The 25,590-nt window shown below is 48.4% G+C and overlaps 1 protein-coding gene across 4 annotated transcripts in view; it reads left to right on the top strand.

The window, feature by feature from the left end:
- adgrd1 (adhesion G protein-coupled receptor D1) overlaps positions 1–24,758 on the top strand; it is a 238,426-nt gene extending 213,668 nt beyond the window's left edge. For all 4 annotated transcript variants that reach the window (XM_078554566.1, XM_078554565.1, XM_078554563.1 and 1 more), the window contains 4 exons: positions 10,205–10,331; positions 12,344–12,385; positions 18,593–18,685; positions 23,980–24,758. In XM_078554566.1, coding sequence (XP_078410692.1) covers positions 10,205–10,331; positions 12,344–12,385; positions 18,593–18,685; positions 23,980–24,075 — 358 coding nt within the window. In that variant the 3' untranslated portion in view covers positions 24,076–24,758. The remainder of the gene's footprint in view (positions 1–10,204; positions 10,332–12,343; positions 12,386–18,592; positions 18,686–23,979) is intronic.
- Positions 24,759–25,590: the final 832 nt, after the last annotated feature.

The raw sequence follows: 25,590 nt of genomic DNA, 5'->3' as shown, positions 1-25,590 counted from the left end.
ATAGTCCATCCGACGCCTGATAGAAATGGGCGGAGTTTAGACGCACACTTGTTGCAAGTTGCAATGAGACCCTTATTTGCATATTTAAGCTGTCTCCCTACTGCCTGTTTTAACATTTAGAGGCACCACTTGGAGTTAACCTCTGGCAGGCCGGGGTATGAATGGAGTGATGGGAGAGTGAAGCCCAGCCCTCCCAATGTCCAACTGCTGATCTCGGGTTTACAGGCGATAAGAGGAACGTGTCCAGCACACAACCAACAGACACAGTCTGCAAAATAAAGTCTACACATGCTGATAGAATTCTGCATTCTAACAATGAACCACTTCATGGCTTCTGGCCAGGACCTCAGTATCAACGTAGGGATTTTGGAGATGACAGTTTATTGAAAGCTTATTAGCTCTGGCTTTGTCAAAACTCCTGTTAATCGATCACAAGTCATAAATGTTTCTCAGGGACCTGATAAAGGGAGAGAGTTTTTTTTAAAATTCGTTGATGAGATGTGGGCGGCACTGGCTAGGCCAGCATTTATTGCCCATCCCTAATTGCCCTTGTTCAGAGGGCATTTAAGAGCCAACCACATTGCTGTGGGCCTGGTCTGGAGTCACATGTAGGCCAGGCCAGGTAAGGATGGCAGATTTCCTTCCCTAAAGGACATTAGTGAACCAGATGGGTTTTTACAATAATCAACGATAGTTTCATGGTCATAAGCTGCTGTGGTGGGATTTGAACCCAGGTCCTCAGAGCATTACCCTGGGTCTCTGACATACCAGTCCAGTGACAATACCACTATGCCAGCACCTCCCCTTTAACCTCAAACCATATCCATTAAGTTCCTTTAGAGGGTTTGCAGAATGGATGCTGTATGTGGAGGTGCAGGCTGCAGTTATAGACTGAATTTATATCGCCCCTTTCCTGACTCAGGGCTTAAGAGGCAGGGCAGTTGTTTTTGAAGTATTAACATTGTTGAACCAAAGTTCTGGCAGCAGTATTGAGGCTCAATCCCAGGGATTCTGCCAGTAAATCTCTGTTAGTTCCGCACGATTGCACACTGCCTGTGAGCGGGAATGCATTCAGACCTGAACCATCACAAGGCCCCAAAGGTGCAACACAGTGACCAGGATCTAGCCCATTCCAGGGGGGGGAAGTGCAGGCGCCGGCGGGTGGCCTTTCGATTGGCGCCCCCAGTCGGGGGCACGCTGCCATTTTATGTTGGCCCGCTCAGCATGACGTCCGCCAGGAAGGGCTGAGCGTCTCCCTGTGCGGGCGGGGGAGGGGGGGGGGAGGGGGAGGGGGGAGGGGGGGGGAGAGAGGGCGGAATTCCCTCAGCCGGGAGTGCGCTCTTTCACGTTTGCCTGCGCTGATCTCCCTGAGGCTAAATGCTGCCTCGGAGATCGGCTCCGAGTCAAATGTTGATAGAAAGGTAATGAAAAAAATTTCCCTGACACGTCCCCTCGTGTGACTCTGTCAGATGAGTTGGGGACATGTCCTTAACTTTTATTTAAACATTTGATAAACATTTAAATGCCCTTATGAAACCTCCTCCCGCCCGTGGATGAGGTTCCGTGCTTTTCCCGACATCCCCCTGGGCTCCCGGCCTGTCTTAAGATTGGACGGGCAGGTCCATCAATCAGGTTAATGAGTTTTTAAATGGCCTTAACAGGGCGTTGACCGTTTGACTGCGCGGCCACCGAACCGAAAGTCTAAATGACGCAGGGTGATGTCGGGACGCACGCCCAACGTATCCCCGCATCATTTGAAGCATCGGCGAGCAGGCCCCAGCCCCCGCTCGCCGACCGGTAAAACCTGCCCTTGAGCACAAAATCTAGGCTGACACGCACAATGCAGTACTGAGGGAGTGCTGCACTGTCAGAGGGTCAGTACTGAAGGAGTGCTGCACTGTCGGAGGGTCAGTACTGAGGGAGTGCTGCACTGTCAGAGGGTCAGTACTGAGGGAGTGCTGCATTGTCAGAGGGTCCGTACTGAGGGAGTGCTGCACTGTCAGAGGGTCAGTACTGAGGGAGTGCTGCACTGTCTGAGGGTCAGTACTGAGGGAGTGCTGCACTGTCAGAGGGTCAGTACTGAGGGAGTGCTGCACTGTCAGAGGGTCAGTACTGAGGGAGTGCTGCACTGTCAGAGGGTCAGTACTGAGGGAGTGCTGTACTGTCAGAGGGTCAGTACTGAGGGAGTGCTGCACTGTTGGAGGGTCAGTACTGAGACAATACTGCACTGTCGGAGGTGCTGTCTTTCAAATGAGACATTAAACCAAGGCCCCAGCTACTTTCCGGTTGCTTTAACAGATCCCAGAACCTCTATTTCCAAGTAGTGGAGGGCAGATCTCCATGACAACCTGGCCAATATTTATTCCTCAACTAAGCACCAGTAAAGCATGTTTTCTGATTGCTACTGTCTGTGGGAGCTTGCTGTGCAGAAATTGGCTGCTGTGTTTTCTACATTTCAGCTGCAAATAGACTTTAGAAGCGCTCGATTGGCTGCAAAGTGCTTTGGGTTGCCCTGAGGTTGTGAAAAACCTGAAAGAAATGTTTTTTTCCCTTTATCATTTCTCTGTCATCAACCCGTTCAGTCACACTTGGCAATCAGTCTGCAAAAAACAGCAATTACACCCAATGTCACACCCAATTAACGTCTCCAAAGGCGCCTGCCTGCAAGTCATTCCATTAACTCAGCCTGCCTCCATAAATAGAAGCCTAACCTTATCCAATTTCATGTACACAGTGTGACTCCAGTATCTCAACATTTTACATCACGCCCGCCGCAGTTTTAAGTCTGCTGCTTCGTTCACTGAAGCAAATAAGCCCCCAAAATGCTCCCTTGACCAAGGGAGAATGTGAACACATCTGACTCCAGGGGTGTCTCATGAGTGTGTGTTAGTCTGTGACTGCTTTTGATCTCAAGGCACAGTTGTACCCAAACATGTCTGGAGAGCGCGTTAATAACCTAATGCCACAATGTCATGTGTAAGGTCTGCCTGATTAAAGCCTTTCTAATCCACTTTATTAAGATACTGCACCGCTCGCCAGCAGCACCAGACCTGTCTTTTGATTGGATGTGACACCAGTATTGAGAGTGACCTTGCTCTTGGTGAGAGATAATGGCTGAAAATTATAATTAAAACTAAATGAATTCAGAAGATTGTATTCTGAGCCAAGAAAATTGAACGTTTTTTTAAATTTATCATTCACAGGCGTTGCTGGCTGGGCCCAGCATTTATTACCCATCCCTAATTGCCCTTGAGAAGGTGGTGGTGAGCTGCCTTCTTGAGCCGCTGCAGTCCAAGTGGTGTTGGTACACCCACAGTGCTGTTAGGGAAGGAGTTCCAGGATTTTGACCCAGCGACAGTGAGGGAACGGCGATATATTTCCAAGTCAGGATGGTGAGTGACTTGGAGGGGAACTTCCAGGTGGTCGTGTTCCCATCTACCTGCTGCCGTTGTCCTTCTAGATGGTAGTGGTCATGGGTTTGGAAGGTGCTGTCGAAGGAGCCTTGGTGAGTTCCTGCAGTGCATCTTGTAGATGGTACACACACTGCTGTTACTGTGCGTCAGTGGTGGAGGGAGTGAATGTTTGTGGATGTGGTGCCAATCAAGCGGCTGCTTTGTCCTGGATGGTGTCGAGCTGCTTGAGTGTTGTGGGAGCTGCACTCATCCAGGCAAGTGGGGAGTATTTCATCACACTCCTGACTTGTACATTGTAGATGGTGGACAGGCTTTGGGGAGTCAGGAGGTGAGTTACTTGCTGTGGAACCCCCAGCCTCTGACCTGCTCTTGTGTCCACAGTATTTCTGGCTAATGCAGTTCAGTTTCTGGTTAAAGGTAACTCCTAGGATGTTCATAGTGGGGGATTCAGCGATGGTAATGCCATTGAGTGTGATGGGGAGATGATTAGATTCTCTCTTATTTGAGATGATTATTGCCTGATACCTGTGTGATGTGAACAGTACTTGCCACTCATCAGTTTGAGACTGAGTGTTGTCCAGGTCTTGCTACATATAGTCTCAGCCTGGGTCATTACTGGAGGAGCTGTGAATGGAACTGAACACTGTGCAATGTCTGGGATTGTGCTGATGGCCTGTTTTGATGCTGTAAATTCTATGGAATGCGTTCCTGTTGGTTGAGGTCCCGTGTTCCACACCACTCCTCTAACTCAGTATGTGATACCTCCCAGCTCACAGTGCTGGTGTAACAGAACAGAGAGACAGCTCCTAGGCTGTAAATCTGCTCCTTACAATTGAAATAATAACCTCCTCAAAGCCGCAATATCAAACTGCACTCAATCCTAACGCCCGGAGAAAGGTGCCATTTGAGAACCTGATTGAAACACTTAATTCCAAACCCTCTCTTCAGCTCTCTCCATGGACTCGCACATCCCTATCTCTGTAATTTAGCCTCTTTCAGTTCCAATCCCCTGATTTGATGAAGAGCACTGGGCTGATAATTCTGTCAATTATTAGGTCTAATTATTGTAATCAGATAGTGCTATGCGACCTTTTAAAATCAACTTTAAACTTTGGCTGCAACTTTCAATCTCTGCACCTACATCAGTATTAGGATCAAATTCCGACTGGTTGTGTTAGTTTGCTTCTGATGCAATCCATAAATTCTCACAATTCAGGTGGTGCATCTCTTTAGGGGTTTGTGGTGATGACAGGTCACACGCAAGGTCGCATTGACTTGTCGCTGTCCATTGTCCTGGCTCAGTGTGTATCATTCCCATCTCTGAGTCAGAAGGTTGTGGGTTCAAGCCCCACTCCAGAGATTTGAGCACGAAATCCAGGTGGATTCTCCCAATGCATTATTGAGGGAGTGCTGCACTGTTGGAAGTGCTGTCTTCCAGATGAGATTTTAAACGAGTCTCCGCCTGCCCCCTCAGATCCTGTGGCCTCTATTTCAAAGAAAGGGAAGGGTGTTCTGGCTGATATTTACCACTGAACATCATCACCAAAAAAAAAAAGACGACCTAGTAATTATCACACTGCTGTTTGTGGGATCTTGCTGTGTGAAATTTGGCTGCTGTGTTTCCTACATTGCAACAGGAACTACACTTCAAACAATGCTTTGAGACATCCTGAGGCTGTGAAAGGCGCTATAGAAATGCAAGTTTTTTCTTTATGAATGCGCAAGACAACTCAAAGGGGTAGCTCATTCTGACAAGGAAAGTGACTGTACCTCCCTGTATACTGCTTGGGTTTGCCTGAAGTTTCTTACTTCGCTCAGCTCAGCTTGGACATTCCCCAATAAGGTAATGAGTTTGAGGTTTGGGTTCTATCAGTTCAGAACATTCCCATTCTTTATCTGTTTTGCCGGTGTCCTTCAGATAATTTATGCACACCGTTTTGGTCAGATTTTCTAAACCTGCCTCGTTATTTCCAATCTCCTGCTCCATGGCCCACCCCCCAGCTGCCTAGTCCATTCAGCCTCCGCTGCTGGGTCAAAATGAGTCCGAACTGCAGTTTGCAACTCCTGCCTCCAAAAACGAAACAATTGCAACTTGTTCCTGCTCAAGACATTCAGTCATCCTGGAAATTAGCCCAATTACCATTACAATGGCCGTCAGGGCCAACATTTGTAGACCCATAACCAAAACAGAAATACCTGGAAAAACTCAGCAGGTCTGGCAGCATCGGCGGAGAAGAAAAGAGTTGACGTTTCGAGTCCTCATGACCCTTCAACAGAACTGAGTAAAAATAGACCCGTGTCCTCCAATTGACTCATTTGTTTCATGCACAGTGTGACAGGAATATTAGCTGGGCAAAATGTACTGTCTGCATGTATGACAGTGCCCCTCGTGCCTTTCCCTGTTCACTGGTCACGTGATCTGTCAGCGTCTGGATTTCGGAGGACACGTCTCTACAAACGTTGGCCCTGACGGCCATTGTAATGATAATTGGGCTAATTTCCAGGATGACTGAATGTCTTGAGCAGGAACAAGTTCCAATTGATTCGTTTTTGGAGGCAGAAGATACAAACTGCAGTTCGGACTCATTTTGTCCCAGAGGCTGAGTGGACTAGGCAGCTGGGGGGTGGGCCATGGAGCAGGAGATTGGAAATAATGAGGCAGGTTTAGAAAATCTAACCAAAACTTTGTGCATAAATTATCTGAAGGACACCGGCAAAACAGATAAAGGAACAGAAAGAAAAAAAATAAATGAGATTCTGCAAAAAAATAAATAACCAGATTGAGCCTTCACACGGTATAAATGGAATAATTAGGAAATAATGGAAAAGCCAAACTGGAAGGTTAAAAGCAGGGAAGATAATGGATTGGGTGGGCTCTGAAAGGAAATACGGAATGTAGATCCAGACTCATCCCTGATGCATTTCAGGGGAAGCTGGATAAATGCATGAGGGAGAAAGGAATAGAAGATAGACTGATGGGGGTGAGATGAAGTAGGGGGTGGGAGGAGGTTTGTGTGGAGCATAAATGCCAGCATGGAGCAGCTGGGTCGAATGGCCTGTTTCTGTGCTGTAAATTCGAAGTAAATTAATGGACTCGAAAAGTTGGGAAGTACACAAAATGCAGCAGAAGACCAGGATATGAATCCCATATTAAAGAAAATTTAAATATTAAATGACAAGTTCTTTATCTATGATCTGAGCTGTGGAACTCACAAAGATACAGGAGACCTGAGTAACGATTCGGGTATCTCTTTGGTTAACTCCATGGAACCATAGGAAAGTAACGGCACAGAAAGAGGCCATTCAGCCCATCGTGTCTGCGCTGGCTGGTAAAACTAGCCGCCCATTCTAACCCCTCCTTCCTGCACCTGGTCCGTAGCCTTGCAGGTTACAGCACTTCAGGTGCAGATTCAAATCCACATGATCTGAGGATTCACCTCCACCCCACCCCTCCACATCCACCCCCCCCCCCCCCAACAATCCTCTCCAACCACCAGCCTCACCTTCCTTTGGGCAGGATTTAATGTAAATCCTCAGCCCAGGGGAACTGTTGACTATCAGCTCCCAGTCTCTTTAGGAAAGGCAGTCGAGCCCCTTCTAGTCTCAGTGAAGCTAACCCTTAGCTCAGACACTGTTCACCTGCCTGTCCCTTTCTCTCTTTCCTCTCTTCTCTTCCTCAAGGCCAAATGAAACCTTTAACTCTGCCCGTCCCCCTCCTGCAGTGGAGATCAACAACAACATGCATTTATATAGAGCCTTTGACGTAGCAAATGCCCCAAAGGTATCTGTCGATCCCTGAAAGGGGCAATGTTCTGATCTTACAGTCATGTCTTTATCAATAATCAGTCCAGAACTGGTGAGATTGGCAGCTCGAAGGATTTGAACATCTATTCGTCAAACATCAAAAACACTGGAAGCCAATTTAGGGCCAGCTGGCTGGGGGTGGGTAGAATTGGATGTTGGTCATGGGTGAAGGTTGCACTAGCCCAGAATTCAGGCCTTAACTCCTGGGCCGAGGTTATTCTCACCAATCAGCTGTCCGGCCGAAAGAGGTGGAAAATGGCTGCTTGCTGTGTAGGCCGGAATGGAGACTCTGGTGGCCGTGCTGGGAGAGTAAGGGGCTTCAGGATGGACCTGTCCAAAGGAATGTGGGGCAGGTGCTTGGAGGTGGGGGGCGGGGAGGTGAATCCTCATTTTTATTCCCCTGCTCCTCTGCATTCCACAAAAGAAAGATTTTGACTTATTGAACAACGTCCTCTTGACCTTCTTTTCTTCTTTGATGGGGATGTGGGTGTCGCTGGTGAGGCCAGCATTTGTCGCCCATCCCTAATTACCCTTGAACTGTGTGGCTTTCCAGGCCACTTCAAAGGGCAATTAAGAGTAAGCCACATTGCTGTGGGTCTGGAGTCACGTGTAGGCCAGACTGGGTAAGGACGGCACATTTCCTTCCCTGAAGGACATTAGTGAACCAGAAGAGCTGTGGACCTGTTCCAGCCTGATGAGTGAAAGCTCAGGCTTTTCCTACTAGGCCTCGGCTTATAACCTAACCCCGCTGATGTATTCGCTTAAACCCGTGAGGCCCCGGCATACTTCCACCAACACCAATTAGGGTCAAGCTGCCTGGTTTAAATTTCAAACAATGCTTGGCAGTTAACTGTCAGTCACCATCACTGGTGCATTCTCCATGTCAACACCTCAACCAATCAGAGTCCACTTGCCATCCAATCAGCACACTCTTCTCAGGCAGTATAAATTGTTGTTTTCACCTTATATGGGTATTCTTGCAAAGTGTCCTGATGAGTGCAAGATGAAAAGCCTCAGCGTGTCCCTTTTCTCGGCAATACTCACGTTCGAACAGTCATTGGAACTGGTGCCAAGTCAGGTATCTGAGCAGCAGGAGTTTACCTGAAAGGAGTTTCGGTGAAATGTAACTGATCCAAGGTCTTGAGTTGAGAGCTTGGCGCTCGCCCAGATCTCCATTTGGTAAGAGAGGAAAACTAACAGAGAGACTTGCAACGACACAACACTCCTCACGATGTCACGTTGTCACAAAGGGAACCACAGTCAATACAGCATTTTCAAACTGAGATCACTGTGCTTATGTAAGAAACAAGACAGCAAATGCATACACAGCAAGATCCCACAAATAGCAATATGATAATGAACAGATAATCTGTTTCAGTGATGTTGATTAGGAGATAAAGGTTGTCCAGGAGATGGGAGAGAATTTCCCTGCTCTTCTTCGAAATAATATCACGGGGTCTTTACATCCACCTGATAGTGAAGACAGGGTGTTAGTTTAATGCCTCCCGGAAAGGTAGAACCTCCAACAGTGCGGCACTCCCTCAGTACTGACCCTCTGACAGTGCAGCACTCCCTCAGTACTGACCCTCTGACAGTGCAGCACTCCCTCAGTACTGACCCTCCGACAGTGCAGCACTCCCTCAGTACTGACCCTCCGACAGTGCAGCACTCCCTCAGTACTGACCCTCCGATAGTGCAGCACTCCCTCAGTACTGACCCTCTGACAGTGCGGCGCTCCCTCAGTACTGACCCTCCGACAGTGCGGCACTCCCTCAGTACTGACCCTCTGACAGTGCAGCACTCCCTCAGTACTGACCCTCCGACAGTGCAGCACTCCCTCAGTACTGACCCTCTGACAGTGCGGCACTCCCTCAGTACTGACCCTCTGACATTGCAGCACTCCCTCAGTACTGACCCTCTGACAGTGCGGCACTCCCTCAGTACTGACCCTCTGACAGTGCGGCACTCCCTCAGTACTGACCCTCTGACAGTGCAGCACCCCCTCAGTACTGACCCTCTGACAGTGCAGCACTCCCTCAGTACTGACCCTCCGACAGTGCAGCACTCCCTCAGTACTGACCCTCTGACAGTGCGGCACTCCCTCAGTACTGACCCTCTGACATTGCAGCACGCCCTCAGTACTGACCCTCTGACAGTGCAGCACTCCCTCAGTACTGACCCTCTGACAGTGCAGCACTCCTTCCGTACTGACCCTCTGACAGTGCAGCACTCCCTCAGTACTGACCCTCTGACAGTGCAGCACTCCCTCAGTACTGACCCTTTGACAGTGCGGCACTCCCTCAGTACTGACACTCCGACAATGCAGCACTCCCTCAGTACTGACACTCCGACAATGCAGCACTCCCTCAGTACTGACCCTCCGACAGTGCAGCACTCACTCAGTACTGACCCTCTGACAGTGCAGCACTCCCTCAGTACTGACCCTCTGACAGTGCAGCACTCCCTCAGTACTGACCCTCTTACAGTGCAGCACTCCCTCAGTACTGACCCTCTGACAGTGCAGCACTCCCTCAGTACTGACCCTCCGACAATGCAGCACTCCCTCAGTACTGACACTCCGACAATGCAGCACTCCCTCAGTACTGACCCTCCGACAGTGCAGCACTCCCTCAGTACTGACCCTCCGACAGTGCAGCACTCCCTCAGTACTGACCCTCTGACAGTGCAGCACTCCCTCAGTACTGACACTCCGACAATGCAGCACTCCCTCAATACTGACCCTCCGACAGTGCAGCACTCCCTCAGTACTGACCCTCCGACAGTGCAGCTCTCCCTCAGTACTGACCCTCCGACAGTGCAGCGCTCCCTCAGTACTGACCCTCCGACAGTGCAGCACTCCCTCAGTACTGACCCTCCGACAGTGCAGCACTCCCTCAGTACTGACCCTCTGACAGTGCAGCACTCCCTCATTGGGGTGAAATTTGGTTGGATGTTTGGTTTGTAAACGGTTTTGCTTTTCTTTCCAGGCTGACAGCCAAAGCAGTGGCGGTCCTGCTCCCGATCTTGGGAATATCGTGGGCATGTGGAGTGCTGGCTGTCAATAACTATGCCATAATGTTTCAGTATATCTTCGCAGTATTCAACTCATTACAGGTAAGTGCAGTGAGAGCTGTTAGCCTGAAGTGGATTAAAAGGTTAAATATAGTTAACAAGACATCCTGGGTGAAATAATGTCTTTTCCTCCCTCTAACTATTTCATCTTGAATTTTGAACTTTACACAATCACTTGCCTCTCAGTAGGAGTTAGGAATATAGAAACAGGAGGAGGTCATTCGGCCCCTCAAGCCTGATCTGCCATTCAGTTGGACCATGACTGATCTGTACCTTAACTCCGTCTACCCGTCCAGGTTCTGTCATCTTTAATACCCTTACCCAACAAAAATCTGTCAGTCTCTGCTTCAAAATTCCCCATGGATCCTAAGGAGCCAGACTTTCGCCACAGAGGGCGGAAATCAGAAGTTGGGTCCATTTCTTTGTCAGAAACCCCACTCTGGAGAGAAACTGACAAAAATTCAGGTTTTCGTGGGATGAGCCTTTAATTGCTATATCGATGGGTTTCCTGCCCAAATTGAGCCAGTAAGGGCAGGAACGGAGGCAGGTCAGGTAAGTGTTGGACTCATTTAGACATCCACGGCAACCGAGGTTGCTGGATGTTCTGAGGAAAGAGTTTGTGACAACGCCATCCACTGTACTACAGGGAAGCGAGATGTCACAGGAAAGAGAGGTCAGACATCCACGAGGGAGAGGAGGGATATCATACTAGATGGTGGCAGGAGGCCACCTCATAATGTAGCAGGGTCACACAGAAGGCAGTGGCCTACTGGTTATGTCATTGGGCTATTAATCCAGTGGGTGATGGCAGGGGGTCATGTAGGAGAGGCAGCTCCTGGTTCAGCGTCATCTCCCTCTGTCTCCAATTCCTCCTCCTCTCTTGCCTCCTGATCTTCCCCCAATAAGCTGTCCTCATCTGGGACCTCCGCATCCTCAAGGTGCTTACCTCTCTGGAGGGCCATGTTAAGGAGAGTGTAGCACACCAGCACAATGACAGAGACTCTTGCAGGAGGGTATTACAGTGCTCCACCAGACCCAGTGCTCCACCAGACCCAGTGCTCCACCAGGCCCAGTGCTCCACCAGACCCAATGCTCCACCAGGCCCAGTGCTCCACCAGACCCAGTGCTCCACCAGGCCCAGTGCTCCACCAGACCCAGTGCTCCACCAGACCCAGTGCTCCACCAGACCCAGTGCTCCACCAGACCCAGTGCTCCACCAGGCCCAGTGCTCCACCAGACCCAGTGCTCCACCAGGCCCAGTGCTCCACCAGACCCAGTGCTCCACCAGGCCCAGTGCTCCACCAGACCCAGTGCTCCACCAGACCCAGTGCTCCACCAGGCCCAGTGCTCCACCAGACCCAATGCTCCACCAGGCCCAGTGCTCCACCAGACCCAGTGCTCCACCAGGCCCAGTGCTCCACCAGACCCAGTGCTCCACCAGACCCAGTGCTCCACCAGGCCCAGTGCTCCACCAGACCCAATGCTCCACCAGGCCCAGTGCTCCACCAGACCCAGTGCTCCACCAGGCCCAGTGCTCCACCAGACCCAGTGCTCCACCAGACCCAGTGCTCCACCAGACCCAGTGCTCCACCAGACCCAGTGCTCCACCAGGCCCAGTGCTCCACTAGACCCAGTGCTCCACCAGGCCCAGTGCTCCACCAGACCCAGTGCTCCACCAGACCCAGTGCTCCACCAGACCCAGTGCTCCACCAGACCCAGTGCTCCACCAGACCCAGTGCTCCAAGCCTGCGATGCCCCATCAGCGTGAATCTGATATGTTGTCCAGTCTTGCCAAAGAGGGCATCTGCCACCAGGGTGCTACAGCGGTGTGCCCATTAAAGATTGCTCGCCACCTTATACAAATAAGTGAAGCATAGTTAGGACCACAATTTGCATATGTAAACAGCTGCCTCCCCAATTTTCTATCACCAACCGTCCATATTTCAGGCAGCTTGACAATTGTCTCTCCTCCTTGTCTTAAGCATTTCAGTGTATCTTTTTTGTTGGTAACTCAACACTTCTGATTAACTGGTTTTTTTTCCTCTCCTGTTTAGGGGTTTTTCATCTTTCTCTTCCATTGCTTCCTGAATTCAGAGGTGAGTGATTGCAGGAAATGACTTGTCTCCATTGGAGTGTTGTTGTGGCCAATGGGTCAAAGCTCTCAGCAAGATACTCTCACAAACTACACATAAAAACTATCATCTACTACTCCAGGTCCTGCACGGACCAAAGCTTAATTCGTTGTTTGGTAGCACAGGACTTGAGTATTGCTGAGAAAATACATTTTGTTGAAACTTTTCATCTTGTACTCATCAGGACAATCGCAAGGATACCACTGTCAGGGGAAGCAACAACTTTATACTGCGTGAGAAGAGAGTGCTGATTGGTTGGCAAGTGGACTCCGATTGGTGGAGGTGCTGCCATGGAGAATGTGACAGACAGTTAACTGCCAAGCATTGTTTGAAACATAAACCAGGCAGCTTGACTGTTATTGGTCAATGCATTGCCCTGAGGAATGAGCCAGCGAATTGCGGTCACTTGTTTGGCTGAAACAGGCGCAATGTGTGTACATGTTCTTTTTGTCTGCAAAGAACAGGGCCCCATGTATTAATATATGTAGCTCCCAGTACAGGTAACTGTGTCACACTGCGAGCCCAACTGACAATCTTAAGTTGCTTGTCAGTGTAATTTTTAGCACATTGGGAATTATTTCACAAACGTTGTCCAATCTCAGAATCACATCTAACGTTGGACACTGTGTTTTGAGTTTTGCAAACACAGGCTGGTTGGGTACAGACAAACTCCCCCTGACATTGGTATTCTTGCGATTGTCCTGATGAGTGCAAGACGAAAAACTTCGACAAAATGTCTTTTTTCAGCCATACTCAAAGCTTAATTATAGACTAACAATGGACAATTTGCAGGAATTTGTAGCTAGTGGAATTGAATCAACAACAGTAAAACAAATTACATTTATATAGCACATCTTTAATGTTGTAAAATGTCCCAAGGCAGCCGACAGGAGAGGTTTGGGGAGGGGATTCCAGAGCATTGGCAGCTGAAGGACAACTGCCACTGGTGGAGAGTTGGAATTGGAGGATGCTCATGAGGCTGGAATTGGAGAAACGCAGAGATCTCAGAGGGCTGTAGGGGACAGAAGTCATTACAGAGACCAGGGAGAGGTGAGACCAGGGAGGGATTTGAAAACAAGGATGAGAATTTTAAAACCAAGACATTGCTTGACTGGGAGCCAATGTGGGTCAGCGAGCGCAGGGGTGATCACTGGAACTGCGTACTCCCGGGGAAGGGGTAAACACTGACCTAGCCTGGTAGGGCTGAATGGCCTGATTCGGTAACTGTGCTGTATTTTTTTGGGTGCCGTTCGCCGCAATAATTTAATGTTAGTTTGTAAAACCAGAGCTCGATTAACAATCTAACATCCAACCACACTGGGATCTTGACAGCTAAGTACTCAGCAGGTTGGCGCTTTCAAACCCTGGCCCTGTTGGAAGGCAGGCTCTCCGACACCAGCAGTAACTTTAAAAATAACTTGCTGCACACATTGCAAATTCACCCTCAGCTGTGATGATTTCCATCCGAATATTGTCTTTGTAACTTGGCCTCAGACTTGATATCAAATGCATTAGAATGAGCCAAACTCATCCACGTTGGTCACAGGCCATTGAGTTCAGTTGTTTTATTACGGAGGAAGTGCTCTGCTATCATTTGAGACTGGTTTAATTTAAAAGTAGGGCATTATATTATGTGGGAAGGAAAATGTATAACTGCTGAAACAAAACATTATAATTGGCCGATGCATCGCTGTGTAAAACAGGCTGTTTGTTCAGAGAACTGATTTCCATTGGATTATATCCTCCCCAACATCTGTTACCAGCCTCTTCCCTTGTTTACAATTCGAGCCAGGACTCCAGTTTATTAATTAGTAATTAATGAAACGATGCAGGGAGGGGCTGAGCACTTACCACCACAGCAGAGAGAAACTCCGCCACTGAGCTGCTCGGGTTATTTCACATACACCAATTGCCCTGCAGCAGGCTCGGGTTTCAGATCCTCCCACCCACCAGAATCGAGGGCGGATATTTTACACCGCCCCCCCACCACCTTCCCCAGCCAGTGTATATGAAGCCGGCAGGGGTGGTGGGGGAGGGGGCACATAAAATAAAACAGGTGATTAGTCCATTGCCTTCCCACCCACCCCTGAGCCATGCCCCATATTACAGGGTGGCAGGCAAGTAAGGCGTCAGCCCGTAGGCCCATTGAGGCCCTTAAGTTGCCAATTAAAGACCAGTTAAGAGTCTTTTTCTGCCTCCACTGCCATAACACGGTGGGCAGGGGCAGGCAGAAGGAAAGCGGCCAGCCCCACTGCTTTCCCAACTCAGGATCAGAGGTGGGAAGGAAGGGGAAATACCTCCTTTGGGGGTTCCCTGTGGCTCCCCGCCCCCTCCCAAGATGATATGCCCCTTCGACCCCAACACCCCACCCCATTTTCCCCCGCTCGCTAGGGTTCCCAATCCCTCCCTGACCAAAAGCCCTGGACTTACCTCTCTTGGCATCCATGTTTGGCTTCTCGGGGCTCCCTTGCAGTCCCAGCAGTGCCCACTCCTGTGTTCCAGCGCTGCTGGGACTACTCCACTGCTGGCTAATCTGATTGGCTGGCAGCTCTTGTGGGCAGGCCTTCCGAGGGGTGGAAGTCCCTGTCTCACCTCGCTAAGACTGCCCTCCAGCATATTAGCGCTAGAGTCGGCGAGTTACCACCGACTTTTCTACTGAGCAATACTCACCCCTGCCCCCCTGTAAAATACATCCCGAGGTGTCAACACCCTGAAACACTTACCTCCTTGTCCATTTTAGCAGGGTCCTGAGGCTAAGTGTCCAGGACAGCAACCTGAAATGGGCATGTGACTGATTTAAATTGGGACCCAATCAGGCTGAACCATGTTAGGCCATCAACTCGCCGATCATGTGTTGTGTTCACACTGGGCTCTGGCTGTAAGGCTGTACGTTGGATGGTGGGTGTTGTTGGCAAGGCCCACCCCTAGGGGCCCTAAAAAGGTGGCGATTGGTTTTACACCAGGGCTTGTTTAGTTCATGATTCAGGAGACCCCCAGTGCCTGTAAGTTGGGGCCCCCCTCCTCACCCATCACCCCACCCCTCCCGATATTTGCATTAACCAAACTCAGCTCCCTTATCCCAGTTACAAAACCGTAAGAGTCAGTTTCTCTGAGGATGTTGATTCTGTTCATCGGAGGAGAATGTGACACTTGCTTGAGACATTTTTGATTTAAATTCATTTTAGACATTCCATTAAATATGATTCCATTGTAGTTTTGTAGTATTCAGGACGTACTTGAATAAAAAGGTGAAGGGGGCTTGGTGCGAGTTGGGAACATGGACAGCAGAATTTTGGATGAGCTCAAGTTTATGGAGGTTGGAATGTGGGACATCAGCCAGGAGTGTGTTGGAATAGGCGAGTCTGAAGGCAAGGAAGGCGTGAATGAGGATTTCAGCAGTAGATAAACTGAGGCTGGGGGCTGGATTCTCATGGAGTTGGCCCAACTCTACGGATCTTTAAAAATGGCAGTGGATCCCAAATGTGGAAGCCCCACTCCATTTCCGACAGATCTGATTTTTTCCGGCAGGGGGAAGAGGGAGAGATGTGACTCACGCAGGAGGGGACTCCAAATGCTGCAGGGTAGTTTGAAATTAGTGATGAGTTCAAATAGGCCCATTTTGGCTGGTCTAAGGGCCTTAATACACAGTCACAAATTGATGGAGTAGATAGATGCAAATGCCCTTGGAGGGCAGATAAGGTCTGTTTAAGTGTCATGATCTATAGTTTTTTAAACCTCCTACTCTTTAAACATGAAATAAACAGGCTGAAGCTGTCAGTAAGGGTTAAAAAAAAAACCCTTTGCTGGACTGCTTTGATTGACAGGTCATCTGGTGTAGCTTAGAACAAAACATTACTATCTGTTTGTACAGTTTCAATAGAGGTCTTTGTTGACATTTCCCAATGTCATTATGAATGCTTGCTTGAGTTTCAAAAGCTACAATTATCTCCTGGGGGTTCTGAGTGTACAGTTTGATTTACTGTAGGAATAGAAATTTGTTTGTTTATATAAGAGATTAGCCACTTGAGATTGAAAGGCTTGAATGGGTTTCATGAAGGGGAGTTTTTTCACTATCAAGTGTGCATGAGTGAGAGCTGTATTAGATTGTTAGAAGTTTTATTTTCATATCCACCTGGAGGCACGGTGGGGTAGGTGACAGGTGAGGGCTAGGGGGTGTAACAGCTTCTAAAACAACTGGGACAAAGTCCCAGAGAACTGCCTTCTAACCAGCCCTCCCTGGCACTCACCCACCCATTTGGCCACCTAGGGTCTGCTTCCGGGGTCAGTGAGCCCAGCTCTATCCCTCCTCCCGCTCCCTGGCGTGAAAATTGACTCTATTTAAACAGACCTGGGTCTGCCAAGTCGGGAAATTTCCCCACTCAAGCTACTTGCCTCGGTAGCAAATATCCGGCCCAGGGATGGAGTTGGGCGGCTGTTATGGAGGTGGAAATAGTCAGCCTTAGCGATGGCATGGATATGCAGCTGAAAGCTTATCCTGCAGTCAGATATGTAATTGAGGCTGTGCACAGTGCAATTCAACCTCAGGCAACTGCCAGGAAGAGGATGGAGTCCGACGCAAGGAAACGGGACTCTGGACTTCTCTAAAGCAGTTCAATTGCAGAGTGACTCGTTACTGACTCAATGTGGGGCCTTGGCATCAAGGACATCAAAGGGCCCTTAGGTAGTAGGAGGTCACGGCAAGAGATCCTGAGATTAGAAGGTATGATCTTTTATGCGAGGGCATTTGATGCAGATAAAAGTGTTTTGTTTCATTGATTTGTTGTGTTTTTTTTTCTGCTCGCACGACTGTAAATATGTCAGGCGAGAAAAACTGGCTTGTACTGCAGGCCGGGATGAAATATAAGAAAAATCAGGGGGTTGCCAACCCTCCAGGATTGGCCTGGACTCTCCAGGAATTGGAGATTAATCTGTGAGCAAAACCCAGGAGAAAATCATTGGAGTAGTTGAAAAAATTGTTTTTTTTAAATTTTCTTTCAATGTTTCTGTTTATTAATAAAAATAATTCGAGGAAAGGATGTGATCAACAGTCATGAATCACCCAAACAGGTAAAGAAGGGTCCTTTTCTTTTCTGATTGGCTGTGGGATGGATGGCTGTGTTGGCTGACCAATAGTGGAGCTGTGTGGGGGGGTGGGGGGTGGGGGAGGTGGAGCAATTGGACGTCACATGATGAAAGCTCTGAGAATGCAGCCAACCAGAGCTGGCAACCCTGAAACCAGCCTGCAGGAAACATTTGATGCTTAACGGGTTAATTATCATTGGAGGCTTAGCTTTCGGCAATGCAATGGGATATTTTACATCCACCTGAGAGAGCAGATGGGACATTGGTTTAATGTCTCATCTGAAAGACAATGCTCCCAACTGTGCAGCATTCCCTGAGTACTGCACTGTGAGCGTCAGCCTAGATTTTGCGCTCACGTCCCCGGAGTGGAAGTTGAACCTACAGCCTTTTGACTGAGAAGTGAGAGAGAGAGAGAGAGACCTTTAAATCAAGGCCGACATTTCAAACTTGCAAGTGATGAGGAGAAAATTGTAACCGTGTGCAAAATGGTTAGTGAGGCATTTGCCAGATGTTAACCTTGAGTTGAAGAAACTCATTTGAAATGACCGCTAGCAGATGAGCTTTGATAGTTCCTAGGGTCAGTTGGAGCTCGATTTGGAGTTCACTGACTAATATCCAAGGGAATTAGACTGAACTCGGTTCATCTTGCTGAGAGAGACTCTAAGCCGCTGTCGTTATGTTCAAAGACCTGGAAGTGGATTAGCCGGGAATCAGACACCCTGCCTAAATCCACCCAAAGAAGTTCTGGTTTAAGATTTAGATCTCACTCTCAAAGTTCTCGCTCAGTGTTAAGGAGACAACTTCCGGGAGGCAGTATTTCAAAAACCGAGCATCATTAAAATGGCAGAGTACAATTGTGCTGAGATTCAAATTGTCTTGTACACTTCTTTGAAATGGAGTCTGGGGAAAACAAGAATTTTGTTGATGTTGGAATGTGCACGGAAGGTAATGACGGAGGATTTCTGCAAGCGATTTCGAGCATTTTGCAATTTAGTGGAATATTACTGGCCTAGCAGAAGATTAATAGTCTTATTTGTGTCGTCCATTCGACCTGTGCTAATGTCTTGTTTCTTTTTAAAATCTTTTTAGGTCAGAGCTGCTCTGAAACACAAAACTAAGGTCTGGTCCCTCAACAGTAGCTCCATGCGTAACATCAATGTGAAACCTTTTAATTCAGACATTGTAAGTACAATCCACTCGTCTTGTCTTGTCTTTATTGCCAACACATAACGCTACTTCAAGACTGCAGAAGCCCCATCAGTTGAGGAAAGGTGTGAAGGCAGAGGAGAGAGTACAGAGGAGATTCACAAGAATTATTCCCGGGATGAAGAACTGTAGCCGTGAGGATAGACTGGAGAAGTTGGGACTGTTTTCCTTGGAGAAAAGAAGGCTGAGAGGAGACTTGATAGAGGTATTCAAGATCCTGAGGGGTATGGACAGGGTAAATAGCGACAAACTGTTCCCATTCAAGAGAGCATCAAGAACTAGAGGGCACAGATTCAAAATAATTGGCAAAAGGAGTAAAAGTGATGTGAGGAAAAATTTTTTCACCCAGAGGGCGGTTGGAGCCTGGAACAAACTTCCTGAGAGGGTGGTGGAGGCAGGTTCGATCGAGGTATTCAAAAGGGAATTGGATGGCTACCTGAAAAGAGAGAATGTGCAAAGTTACGGGGATAAGGCAGGGGAGTGGGACTAAGTAGAATGCTCTTTCCGAGAGCCAGTGCAGACTTGATGGGCTGAATGGCCTCCTTCTGCTCTGTAAAGATACTGTGACTCAGTTTTGGAATTAAAATGAAAAAGGGATTGGGTTATCTTGCATTGGTCTAGAGAAGGTGGAAGAAACACAGAACAATCATTGTAAAACTGTTTAATAAAGACCAATGAACTCAGCCCCATTCAGTTGTGCTTTAAGAACACAAAGCACATCTTAAAAATGATTTTCATCAGTATTCTTTCCTGACTTGCCCCACGTCCCTATACCTTTAAGCTTCTTGTGTTCTGCATTGTTCCACCTGGCTACACAAAAATTCTCTAAGAGTCAATTTAACTAGACTGTGTTTGCCAACATTTGCGAAACAGCTGTCTGCTTGGCTTTCTACTCTGCAGTGACTCAGTTAAGAGCTGGAAGATTTTGGCAAGGATTTCCTGACTTGGAGATGAGTGCATCTTGCAAGGCCATATGCTCGTCGAATGACTGGCTCCTTGTGTCTGTCACTGATCTCCTAGAAGGAAGGAACATAGCTTCTCACAGCGATGGTACTTTACTCTGTGCATAGGAACATTAGGAGGCCGTTCTGCTCCTTGAACCCGCTGCACCATTCGATTATAAAATTAAAAACAGAACATGCTGGAATGACTCAGCAAAGTCAGGCAACGTCTGTGGAGAAAAAAGCAGAGTTAATGGCCGGGATTTTCTGGCCCTGTTGCGGGTGGGACCCGCCGTGGGTGAGGTGGGCTCCCCCCCCCTCCCCCCCAGCCAGAAGCCCATTGGCTTGCGGTGGGAGCAGAAGATGGCGGCAGCGGGCGGGTGCGAAAAATCCCGCTGAACGTTTCCGGTCAATGACCTTTTGTCAGAACCGGGAAAAGTTTGAGATGTAAGAGGCTTTAAACGAGCACAGGTGCAGGGAAAGAGGGACAAAAAAACAAAAGGGAAGGTCTCAGGTAGGGTGGAGGGAAGGGGAGATTAAATAACAGAAGGGATCTTGGTGCAAGGCAAAAGGAGGTGGTAATGGGACAAGTAAAGAAACGAAAGATGGGTCTAGAGGAGGTGTAAATGGCAATAGCAGAATCACCACCAACACCCACTGTCCAATAAACTGGGGGCAGTGGTTTTGATCTGAAACGGTTGAAGTCAGTGTTGAATCTGGGAGGCACAAAGTACCTGATGGGAAGATGAGGTGTTGTCCCTCAATTCACTTAGGTTCACATGACTGACCTGTAACTCGATTCCATTGACTTACCTTTGCTCCGTCTTTCCCAATAACCTTATCTCAGCCCTGAAAGCTCAAATTGACCCCAACATCTACAGCTTTCTCGGGGAGAGGGTTCCAGATTCCTCTCCCCCTTTCTGTGTTAATTTTAAGGTTCTGATCCCTTGGTCTGGACTCCTAACAGGTGAGCTGGTCGGAAGTGTTTAAACCTGGGGTGACTGGAACAGACTGAAAATTTTCTGCTGTGGTTGGATTGATGCTTTTAATCATATGAATACTGTGGTGACAAGAGCAGGTCAGAGGTTTGGGGATTTGCCAGTGAGTTACTCAACTCACCTCCTGACTCCCCAAAGCTTGTCCACCATTTACAGGCCACAAGTCAGGCGTGTGGTGGAATACTCCCCACTTGCCTGGAAGAACCTCAAGACCATCCTGACTTGGAAATATATCGCCGTTCCTTCACTGTCACTGGGTCAAAATCCTGGAACTCCCTCCCTAACAGCACTGTGGGTGTACCTACACCACATGGACTGCAGCGGTTTGAGAAGGCAGCTCACCACCACCTTCTCAAGGGGCAATTAGGGATGGGCAATAAATGCTGGGATAGCCAGCAAAGCCCACATCCCATGAATGAACAAAAAAAGTGTTCGTGTCCCAGTGCACTGGGACACCTGACATCCTCCCTCAAACCGGTGTCTGGAATTGGACACAATTCTTACACTGAGGCCTGTAGCCAACATTTTATAAGAACCTAAGAAATAGGAGCTGGAGTAGACCATTCGGCCCCTTGAGCCTGTTCCACCATTCAATACTGACCTTTACCACAAACCAACTTCCCCACCTGATCCCCGTATCCCTTAATTCCCTTACTGACCAATAATCAATTGACCTGAGCCCTCAGAATACTCAAATACTGAGCATTGACAGTCTCTTGGGAAGAGAATTAAAAAGATTGACAACCATTTGAGTGAAGAAATTTCTCTTCATCCCTGTCCTAAATTGCTGACCCTTTATTCGGAGACAATGACCCGCCCGCCAAGAGCTCGACACAATCTCCAGCCAGGGGAACCAGCTTCTCAGCCTCTACCCTGCCAGCTCATCAGAATTTTATATTTTGACCCCTAACAAGGAGGTTTATCTCATCTGCCTCGTCCTTCAACCTTCCCATTATTTTTCAAATGTTTATTATCTTAATTAATATTAAAAAGGTTCCAATATCTCTCAGCTGTTGATGCAAGTAACCTCGGCCCTGAGAGTATTAATGATGGCTTGAATGTTAAACGTTGAGGTAAATTATTTCTCGACCTAGTTTTTTGGTCACACCCCCTCAGACTACTGACATCGAAATAGAAAGCTAGGTCAGCACATCTCACATTGTCAGAGGTTAATCTTTCTAATCCCCTGCACTCAATGAAAGCTATAATCTTCTCAAGAAAGGGTGGAAATTGAGCAGCCTAGTGCCACCAGGGAGCTTGTGATGGCTCTGCATAAGCGATGCACAGGAAACCTAGATGTCATAATTTGTCATTTATCCGCCTACGAATAAGGCAAATTAATTTCCCCTGGTGAGAAAATCCTAAGGAAGGTGGGAGTTGGAGGTATCGTCTCAAAATTCGAGCCAGGCCATTCGGGAGTGAAATCAGGAGCCACTTCTTCACACAAAAGGGGAGTGGAAATCTGGAACCTCTCCCCCCAACAGGTTATGGATGCTGGGGGGGCCCAACTGGAAGTTTCAGGGCTGAGATTGATAGATTTTTAATGGGTAGGAAATCAAGATGTCAGGGCATCTGGTCATCGTTGTCATCAGTTCATTGGAATGAGGATGATGTCTCTATGTACTCAGGTGACTCAGCAGGCCAAGCCTGGAGCCATAGCTCATCGGGCAGAGAGAGCAAGAGTTGCTCTGAAGAGAGGGGGATTCTCGAGCTGGGGTTTTGCTCTCTCTTTCCTTCGACTTCTGTTGCTTCTCTGCAGCAGGGTTAATGCAGTTGGTTTCTGACTGTGTTGCGGCTTAAGCACTAGGTACTACCACGTGACATGCTTTATAGCAAGTTCCTGACAGGCACCAATGTCAATTTTTCCCCCTTTTCAGTGAGGCCTTCAGAGTGTCTGTATAATGGTTTCCCTGTCTTCCTTGCAATCGGGTGCCATCCTTAAGTTGTGGAAAGAGGATCTGACACGGAAACTGATTTGTGGCATGCGGAATCTGTATCCAGAGCAGCAGAGCTGATGTCACATGATCACGGCTGTGATACTGGAGGCCTTGGTTTCACGGAGGATGCTTGAGTCTGTTCACCTGTCTTCTCACTTGACTTTGAGTATCCGGCGGAGCCACTTCTAGTGGAAATTCTCCCAGCCTCACTGCCAGCTAGAAGGCTGGTAATAACAACAGCATTGTAGACTAAAACTTTTGTCCTGTTCTGGAGATCTCTATTGTCAGAAACCCAGTTGCACAGTTTGTGGAAGGCTCTGAATGGAAATCGATTCATCACACAAAGCTGAGCACCTGTGACCAGAATCACAGCCGATTGTATGTTGGATCTCCTCTTTGATGGTAACCTTTTGAGAAAAGCAGCTATTGAGAAATAGGAAGTGTGCAAAGACTTCTCAAGTCTTCCCATCAATAACAATGGCTGGAGATGTATGTACTTGTCTAAGAAAGGGCTGGTGGCACATGGAACCAAGGCTGATAGCTAGATTTGAACTAATGATCAACTATAACCTGACAGAATGGGTGAATGGTTAATTTAACCTGAAACAACCTTGAAGAACTGAATGGCTGCCTCACTTTCCTATTTCTATCTGTCGACAAGCTTTTGTTCACTTTTAAACAGTCCTATTCTCACTGGATTGTCCTACCACAAAATGTGAATTTATTTGCAACAGAAACAGAAAACCTTGTAGAATCTCCGACAGCAACAGCTATCATTTATATATCTCCTTGAATGCAGTAAAACGAAGGGGCTTCACTGGAGCAATTATCAAACAGAATTTGACACTGGTCCACATAAAGAGATATGAGGACAGGTAACTAAAAGCTTGGTCAAACGGGTAGACTTTAAGGAGAATCTTAAAGTGGGGGAGGGAGAGGTTTAGGGAGTGAACCACAGAGCTTAGGGTCCAGGCAACTGAAACCATGGCCGCCAATGGGGGAATGATTAAAATCGAGGATGTACAAGAGTCCAGAAATGGAGGAGCATTGAACTCTTTAGAGGGTAGCAGTGTCGGAGAAGGTTACAGAGGTAGGGAGGGATTTGAATAGAAGCATGAGAATTTTGAAGCCGAGGTATTGCCAGAGCAGGAGCTATTGTAGGTCAGCGAGTGCTGGAGGCGTTGGGGGGAATGGGCCTTGGTGTGAATTGAGTTGTGGAGAGAGCAGAGCTTTTGGATGAACTGAGAAAGTGGGTGTGGAGGAGGCCAGACTTAGAGGAACACCGAGTTCCCAGAGGGCTGGAGGAGGTCACGGAGAGAGGGATAACAGGTGAAAGAGAAAACACCTTGTGCCCGCTGCTCAGAAATGATGTTCCTTTCCGCCCAACCCTGCAGATGAATGGAAATCGAGCCATCACCACCCCCACAAAGCTAAACACCTGGGAAAAGAGCACAGAGTTTGGTAATCGAATGGACCTGTCTGCAGTGTGACCTCGGAGCTCCTTCCTGACCCACAGTCCAAGTCTCGTCCGGGCTTCCCTCAGAAAACCTAACAACACCCAACAAGCCAGATGTGAGCAGGAACAGAACTTTACTTATTTCTCTCTTCTAAACTCAAAAGGAAAGAAACTGCGAACTTGAAGTATTTATTATACGGGGGCTAGTGTCTGTCTCGAGGTGAAACTCGTTACAGGAAAGTAGGATTAACTCTGCAGCAAGCATCAAGTTTGAAAGCCGGCTTCCTGATGGGGAAATGCTTAGTGCGGTCTGTACCATCCTGTGTTTAATGTGAGTGTATCGATCACCCCTTTTGTGTAGGGGTTTATTTTATGAGTTCTCAAACCATTATGACAAGCACGTATAAAGGTGTACTGTAACTTTAAGCTAAATACATTGTGTTAAATGATGATGGTTGTTCCTTCAGCGCATGCGTTGTGGGGTGAGAGGGATTTATAAGAATTTATGTGTGTTCAGTGGGAATATATATATCATTTTATTGTGACACAGGTCAAAGACTGAAGTTTTTTTTTATATCTTTCTGGTATTTGCAGTTTTTTCTGTGTTAAGAGGCGAATTTATCTCAGCAACAGATTCCCATTTTCCTGTCCCTTCCTACTCATGTTTTTCAAATCTCTCCCCTGGGTTGAAAATCCACTTGGATTAAGATTGGGGCTCCTCGCAGAATCAATCTAATGACCTGTCGCTGGAATTCTCTGGCAGTTTGATGAGTTTAACCAGAGTGTGGAATTAAGCCAGATTAAGGAGGAAGGTGCAATGTGGGTAGGAGGGTGCGGTAAACTGGCCTCAGGCAACCCTTGGCTTGGTCAACAGGGAATCAGCTAAGGCTCCTTGGCCCTGGTGCTGTCCAGTGATTCAAACTGGGTGTCAAGTATGGGAGGGGGTGGGAGGGGGTGAGGAGGGGCAGGGCAGGAGGGGGTGTGTGGGGGAGGGGCAGGGAAGGGGGGTTGGGTGGGGGAGGGGCAGGGGGTGCAGTAGGGGGATTTTGCATTTTGATTCCTGTGGGATTCTTGCCGCCTGATTTTAATTGGTAGGTCTCAACGTGTTGCTAACAGCAAACTTCCCTTGGCACTTGGACTGGCCAGGAAGAAGGGTGGGAGGTAGTGGGGGTGTGGTGTGGAGGTGCTGAGTTGGATGGGGGGTGGGTAATGGGGGTGGGAGTGCTGAGTTGGGTGGGGTGGGTAATGGGGGTGGGAGTGCTGAGTTGGGTGGGGGGGTAATGGGGGTGGGAGTGCTGAGTTGGATGGAGGGGGAGGTAATGGGGGTGGGAGTGCTGAGTTGGGTGGGGGGGTAATGGGGGTGGGAGTGCTGAGTTGGGTGGGGGGGGGTAATGGGGGTGGGAGTGCTGAGTTGGGTGGGGGGGGGTAATGGGGGTGGGAGTGCTGAGTTGGGTGGGGGGTAATGGGGGTGGGAGTGCTGAGTTGGGCGGGGGGGAGGGTAATGGGGGTGGGAGTGCTGAGTTGGGTGGGGTGGGTAATGGGGGTGGGA

Source organism: Cetorhinus maximus, chromosome 12 (assembly GCF_964194155.1).
Source record: "Cetorhinus maximus chromosome 12, sCetMax3.hap1.1, whole genome shotgun sequence".
NCBI classification, from domain to species: Eukaryota; Metazoa; Chordata; class Chondrichthyes; order Lamniformes; family Cetorhinidae; genus Cetorhinus; species Cetorhinus maximus.
Note: the sequence above shows the minus strand (reverse complement) of the source record. Positions and strands in the feature narration are given on the sequence as shown.